At 41.5% G+C, this 7,796-nt stretch overlaps 1 protein-coding gene across 8 annotated transcripts in view; it reads right to left on the bottom strand.

The window, feature by feature from the left end:
- LOC110333405 (protocadherin alpha-4) overlaps positions 1-7,796 on the bottom strand; it is a 229,917-nt gene that overhangs the window by 161,189 nt on the left and 60,932 nt on the right. Inside the window, exon 1 of one of the 8 annotated variants that reach the window (XM_029546752.1) lies at positions 2,716-5,234. The exons of the other annotated variants lie outside the window; for them this stretch is intronic. Within the exon in view, the coding sequence (XP_029402612.1) occupies positions 2,716-5,196 (2,481 nt within the window). The 5' untranslated portion in view covers positions 5,197-5,234. Of the gene's footprint in view, positions 1-2,715; positions 5,235-7,796 lie in introns of those variants that run through there. 8 annotated transcript variants of the gene reach the window in all.

The raw sequence follows: 7,796 nt of genomic DNA, 5'->3' as shown, positions 1-7,796 counted from the left end.
ATATATATATATATATATATATATATATATATATATATATGAGCAAGGAAAGAGAAAGAGAGAGAGAGAGAGAGAGAGAGAGAGAGAGAGAGAGAGAGAGAGAGAAGAAACAGAGGCACAGAGGTTCTTTTTCTTAAGGCCTACAGCCATAGGTCGGTCATGCTTGTAATGCTGGCACTTGAGAGACTGGGGCAGGAAGCTTGCTGTGACTTTGAGACCACCCTGGGCTATTGTGAGGCTCTGTCTCAAAAACATAAAATAAAATAAAAACTTGCAGATCAAACCAGAATATCTTTACTTTGAAAGCTAAAATACCTCTTAAATTTGATATCACAATACTTGCATTATGTTGCTTTAAATTAGTATATTTGGTGGCATGAGTGCACTTCATAACTGAGACATTATCCTTAACATGAGCTATGACTAAGGGAAAAAAGAAATTTTGATAGAAATTCAAATCTAAGGCATATATTTTATAAGTATATTTAATATAGTGGCCAATACATTTTTAATTTAATGCACATTTTTTCATCAATAATCTTTACACATTTTTCATCAATAATCTTTAAGATTTGACATTGAGACCAGCCATGGAAAGCTAGCAATTGAAGGCAATATTGTGTTTGTATTCTTGTTACAATTTTTTGTTGTCAAATTTCCCTAACTATGTCAACTTTTGTTTGGGTATATTTGTGAAACATGGACTAAATACAAAATTCATAGTAAATGGGAAAGGACAAATAACTGCTAAAAATCAGAATTGAAATGACAGATAAGGATTAGTTGATTTGGTGATTCTGGAATAAATTTGAAAAATTACAGTAAAGTATGGTTGGTAGGGTAGTTTTGTCTCATTGGGGTTTTCTGGAGGAACAGAATTTGTAGAATAGAATGTATATATAAATATATAAATGGCTGTATACCAATGGAAGATTCAAGAATCTAGTACTTCTTCAGGTAATAAAGCTGGCTGTCTCAATAGGTCTTCAGTGTATGCCAGAATCCTGAAGAATTCTACAATGCCGTGGAAGGCATAGACTTGCCAGTGAGAGCCAGAGCAAGCAGGCTTCATTCTCTGTCCTTTATAAAGACCACCACCAGAAGGAGTGTCCTAGATTAAAGGTGTATATTCCCACCTCAAAGGATCCAGGTTAAAATTGGGTCTTCCCACTTCGAATGATTTAATTAAGAAAAAATCCTTAACAGTGTACCCAGTCAATGGAATTTTAGGTAATTCCAGATGTAGCCAAGTTGATAACAAAGAACAGCCATCACACCATGTAACTAGCTTGCATATCTGTCTTTATATAAACCAACACCATTCTGTTTAAGATAACAAGAAACACTATTAACCTAAACCACACGTGCAGAGTGGTATAAAATAGTCTAAGGGAATATTAAAGTTTCCTTTTCCCATTTTAATATTAATTTAGACGAAGACAAGCATTTTTAATCTCTTGAAATAAAAAAATGCTAGCCTGGCATGTAGAAGACACTTCATTTGAAATCATATGTCACAAGAAGGTAAAGCATTTGTTGGTGGTGCTGTTTTCTATTTTTAAAGATTTATTTTATTTTATGTCTGAATATTTTGCCTTCATGTATTAGGTGCACCATGCGCATGCTTAGCACCCACAGAGGCCAGAAGAGAGCATCAGATCCCCTGGAACTGGAGTTACAGATGGCTGTCCGTGACCATGTGGGTGCTGGGAATCGAACCTGAGTCCTTTGCTAGAACAGCAAGTGTTGCTGAGCCATCTCTCCATTCCGAAGAGAGATGGTTGCTGTTTTTGTTTGTTTATTTGTTTTTGTTTCATAAAGGAACTTACTATTTCTCTGTCTGTCCTGGAATTCACTATGTAGACCAAGCAGAGATCTTCTTGCCTCAGTCTCCTGAGTGCTGCGGTTAAGAGTGTGCATCACCAACCTTGGTGAGATGAAGTCTTTAAGAATAAATTTCAGAGACTTTTCACTCTCATCGTAACACTTTTCTCAAAGGGAATGAGATAATACTTGAATACCACAAGTTGCTTAGGCTTTTCTAATAAAAGAGACCATTGTGAAGGGTTGTTGAATAAAATTATGCCAACAACTATAAAGCATCCTTCTTCTAAAATAAAAGCGATTGGTTCATACTGGAACAAGGACCAGTGCTACTGATACAAAAAGAAATCAACAAATAAAAAACGTTACCACTGAACTGGCAGTCTACCTTGCTGCAACACAACCAAGTGCAGTTACCGAATATAAAGTCTTGTTCTATGATATACATGAGGGACAAAATAAAATGCTAAACACTCTCACCAAAAGAAAAAGGGGAAAGAAGTTTTGCATTTTGTTAATGCAATTGGATCAAATCAAATTTTAACTTGAAAATTGGAATCACTGAGCTTACAAATATTAGCAATATGAAGACAGCATATGAAAATAAAACTGCATCCTCAAGACAAGTTCCATTGGGGAAAGATTATGGGTTCATAATACTTATATTTAAATTACAAGTTTTATGCAGAGGTTTGCATAGTAGTGTCTAGATGGATATCATAAAACCAATTTGTGGAATAAACTATATTCCAAAGCATTGCTATAAATACTTGTGCATAGTGGTACTCAGACAAAGAAAATATATCTGGAACACACATTTGTCACAGAATAAAATGAGAGAGAGAATGTATTTCATCAAGCAAAATATGAGAGTGAAAAGTAATAGCCCACCTTCCCGGACACGTCTCCTCCAGCAGGATGATTTTCCATGCCCACTTCGGCCACTGGGCAAGGTGTAAGACTAGGGCTAAAAGCCATGAGGTCGGTCTTGGGAGGACCCTCTCCTGAGCATACTCGCTGCTGTCTCTGCTGTGAGTATGACCAGGTCCCGACAGCGCTTGAGCACACCAGAGTGGGCTTCCCAAGCCCGCACCCAGCCTGCATGGGCACAGCTGAGCAGCGCAGGGCTGTGTATAGCAGCAACGTGAGCACCAACAGGCTTGACACTGCACAAATGGCAATGATCAGGTACACATTGACATCCACCAGCGACGCCTCCCTGCGGGAGGAGTTGGGCAACCCCTGGGAAGAAGCTTTTGGCACCTGGCCGTTCTCCACCAGGGACACCAGAACGGTGGCAGTGGCGATCAACATAGGTTCGCCGTGGTCCTTCACCAACACCAATAGGCTCTGGCGCGGTAAATCAGATTCATCCAGGGCTCGAGTCATGCTGATCTCACCCGTGTAGAGACCAACACGGAAAGGGCTGCGCGTGCCCACAGCTGGGTGCAGCTCATAAGACAGCCACGCGTTGTAACCGGAGTCCACATCCACCGCGCGCACCTTTGACACCACGTGTCCCGCACCGACTGACCGCGAAACAAGCTGGCTAAACTCGCCAGCAGGTCCACCTGACTGATGCCCGAGCAGAGTGGGCGGATTGTCATTCTCATCCTGCACAAACACCTGCAGAGTCACATTGCTGCCTAGGGCAGGCACACCAGCATCCCGCGCGCTCACCTGGAACTGCAGCAGCTCCAGCTCCTCATGGTCCAGAGGCTGCAGCGCGAATATCTTGCCGCTCTCTGCGTGCACAGACACATAGCTAGACAGCAAACGCTCGCCCACCCTCCGCTCCACCAGTGAGTAGGACACCAGCGCGTTCTCCTGTACGTCTGCATCCATCGCTGACACTGTGAAGATGTGTGAGCCAGGAGGATTGTTCTCCTTCACGAACACTGTGTACTCGGGCTGCTCGAACAGTGGAGCATTGTCGTTCACGTCAGCCACCTCCACGGACACGCTGGCCGTGGCCCACAGCGAGGGCGAGCCCCCGTCGCGGGCTGTCACAACCACCTTATAGTCTGTTGTGGTCTCTCGGTCCAGAGCACTGTCCAGCACGAGGGAATAGTAATTCTTGAAGGTGGACACCAGCTTGAAGGGGACATGATTAGTCAAGGAGCAGGTCACCTGTCCATTGACACCAGAGTCTTTGTCTGACACGCTGATCAGGGCGATTACAGAACCCAAAGGAGCATCTTCTTTCACCGGCAGAGACAAAGAAGTAAGGACTATCTCCGGTGCGTTATCATTTTCATCCAAGATTTCCACAAGAACAGTGCAGTGAGCAACCATAGGTGGATATCCTTTATCTGTAGCATCCACATGAATTTCATAATTGTTATTCTCCTCAAAGTCAATAGCGCCATTTATTTTTATCTCTCCAGTCTTTTCGTTTATTAGAAATTTCTCTCTTATAATCGACGAGGCTAAAGAACTAAATGAATACTCCACTTCTTTGTTCATTCCTTCATCTGAGTCAGTAGCATTCAGCCATATTACTAAGGTTTGATTCTCTTGATTCTCATACATCTTAACTTCGTAAACAGATCTGTCAAACACAGGAGCATTGTCATTAACATCCAACACCTGTATCAGCAGAGAAACCGATCCTGTAAACTCAGGTTTGCCTCCATCGGTTGCTGTCAGTAGCAACTTTAGCTGAGGATTTTCTTCTCGATCTATCAATTTTCGAAGAACAAGCACTGGAAATTTGCCCTTGCCTCTCTTGTTTACAATATCAAGGATAAAAAACTCATTTGAACTGAGTTTGTAAGTAAGCATCGAGTTCTCTCCAACATCTGCATCAGAGGCGCCTTCTAGTGGAAATCGAGAATCAAGCAGTCTAGATTCAGCTACCAAGATCTTTTGTTCCGCTACGGAGAATATCGGAGGGTTGTCGTTAATGTCCCTCACCTCCACCTCCACGTGGAAAACTTGCAGCGGCCTGTCCACGATCACCTCCAAGTGGATGCTACACTCCGCGCTCCGCCCGCACAGCTCCTCCCGGTCGATCCGAGAATTCACAAACAAAATGCCATTCTGCAGGTTTACCTCCAGAAGGTCTCCGCGGTCCTTGGACGCCACCCTGAACAGGCGGGGCACCAGCTCCGTCAGCTCCAACCCCAGGTCCTGCGCGATGCGGCCCACGAAGGTGCCGTGTTTGGCCTCTTCTGGGACGGAGTAGTGGAGCTGGCCGCTCCCTGCATCCCATGTTGCAAGGAGCAGAAGCCAAAGTAGCAGGCGCCAAACTCCATGGCTCAGATACCTGGGGATCACCACTGAAGCATTCTCTTGTCTTAAAAGTCCATGAATATGCCATCTGAGATGCCCACAAGTTCTAATATCTTCTGGTCGATTTCCTAATCTCATTTTTTAACCGAAACGCCGAGATCTCCGAACGTAGCTACTTCCTATCCCCTGAGAAACAGCGAGGTATATCTTTGTTCTTAAAAGTTATATATTTCGTGGACGGCAGCGACATCCAGTGGCTAAATGTGTAAGTATAATTGGATGAGTGCACTTTTTCTTTAATTCACATCTTTGGTTTGCTTCTGTGGATTATCATCCCAATGTCTTATATTACATTTCTTTAGCATGTGTGAATACTTAATATGCAAATTTTTCTTCAAACTTAAAACCACAAGAGGTGATTCCTTTCTTGATCACATGATAATTATTAGGGAAATTTTGACATGCCCTTAAGAGTCAAGGAATAATGAGAGGGCTGGTTTTTGTTACTGCATAGCAGGAGGCCCTTTCAAATTATAATACTCAATTCAATTATTTTTGGCTTTGTTTTAAGGTTAAGTAAATTTCATTTAGACAGCAGTTTCAAGACACCAATTCAGTTGCTTGCCAGATTTTTGTGACTCCAAAGTCGACAGTAGAATGAAGAGATCCCCAACTTCGGCATCATTATTTTTGCATTTACATTCTTCTATATGTCCCTTGTAACCACACAATTTTGGCTTCTCATCCATGCAAACTCTCCATGTCCCACTTTGCACCCTCATGAAAACGTCTCAATAGTGAGACAACACTGGTGTGAATGATAGCAAACTAACCCCGGGATGCTTCTGTGGGGAACTGAGCACGTCACAAGTGCGAATTATTCTCAGACGCAAGTTTGGACACATTTTTACAACACTTATGACCAAGTCTGGCTCCTCAAGAAAAAATATTTCCTTTGGAAAATCATCACTCTCCAGTACATGGACTGAAAAGGATGGTTCTTGCATTTGAGAAAATGGAAATCGGTTACATGGAAAGAAATTTCATTTTAATACATTACACACTGACTAGTGAAACTCATTTTATATAAATCAACAAGTTCTGGACTACTGCTTTCAGAGTTTACTACAAGAAATCCATTGCTTCTATTTTTCTCAAAAGTTGAATAGTCTCTGAATTCCTGCTGCCAGATGTATGTCCATCAAACCAACTTACCTTGATTTCAAGCTTATACTTTCAAATGTTTGTTCGCAATGGTTCTTCACATTCCATGTACTGATGGTGATGGGTTCAAGTATTTGCTTTTTTGTTCTGTTTTGCTTTGTTGGGGCAGGGGTGGGTGGTGAGACAGGATGTCTCTATGTACCCTTGGCTGATCTCCAATGCTTTGCAGACCAGGTTAGCCTCTTACAGAGATCTCCCCGCCTCTGGCTCTGCAGGTTCAAGCATTTGAGTGTGTGGTATAGATTGAAGGAGGCTATCAGTGTCATTTGCATCCAAGACAATTCAGTCTCTGAGGACTAGTAGTTTCAGGACTTGGTTCCCAGTACTATAACATACATCCCTTCTTCTTCTTGTATACATTGATATAATCGGTAATTTAACCATTCATAATAATCCATATCATCTCCCAGCTTACAGGCTGTTATCATATATGAATTTCAGATCTTGTGAAATACCCGTGAGATATCTTTAGACCACATGAGGAAGCATGAGCGCAGTGCAATCCAAGGAAGTGAGACTGGAATTAATGACAAACTAGTGATAGAACACACGTTGTCGATTTGCCTCATAGGTGACAGTGTGTGCCTCTATAGCAACCTTGCTCATACCAAGGTAGACTTATGAAACCAGACATGAAGTGCCTGTCATCCCTGTTATTCCATTTCTTCCTGAATTTTAGTTTGTCAGTGAAAATGAGAAAAATCAAAAGATAGCTCGAACAAGATGGACAATTTACAGAAACAACTATTTGAAAGTCACAAATTACAGTCTCCAAACGTAAAGTATAGCAAGTAAGAACAAATATTGAAAAAGCTCATGCTGTAGAATAATGAAAGAAAAGTCAATTCTCACATATTGTATGGAAGTTTATTTTTGTAGTTTTCAGACTATGAATTACAAGTGAATTTGAAGAATTAAATCTTTACATCCCAAAATTTTAATAACTAATATAAAAAGTTAATAAAAAATTTACTTTCTGAAGAAAGAAAGTTCCCTGAGGAGCACTTGGGAGGCAGAGGGAGGAAGATCTGTGAGTTCAAGGCCGTGTGTTTAACAGAGCTAGTTCCAGGACAGCCCGGGCTACACAAAGAAACCCTGTCTTGAAAAAACACAAAACAAAAAGAAAGAAAAAGGAAGCATTACCTGCTAGAAGAGAGCATTTTCAGTAATATCACAAGAGGAATAGCCCAGAATCATAAACATTATAGAAATCATTGTCAATAGACATCTTCTTATAATTTACCTTATGAAATTTTTTGGAATGTCTGTTACATATATTGAAATGAGAATCTTTTTGATAGAATTGTGTTTGTGGCTTTTGGGTTTGTTTTTTGCTTGTTTTTGTTGTTGTTGCTGTTTTGTTTTGCTTTTTACTTCTCGAGACAATCGTCCTGTTACTCTCTATGTAGACCAGGCTGGCCTTAAAATTACAAATATGCACCTGCCTCTGCCTCCTCTGCCTCTGCCTCTGCCTCTGCCTCTGCCTCTGCCTCTGCCTCTGCCTCTGCCTCTGC

The sequence above is a fragment of the Mus pahari genome, chromosome 15 (assembly GCF_900095145.1).
Source record: "Mus pahari chromosome 15, PAHARI_EIJ_v1.1, whole genome shotgun sequence".
Classification (NCBI taxonomy): domain Eukaryota; kingdom Metazoa; phylum Chordata; class Mammalia; order Rodentia; family Muridae; genus Mus; species Mus pahari.
This window is presented reverse-complemented; position numbering and strand designations above follow the sequence as displayed.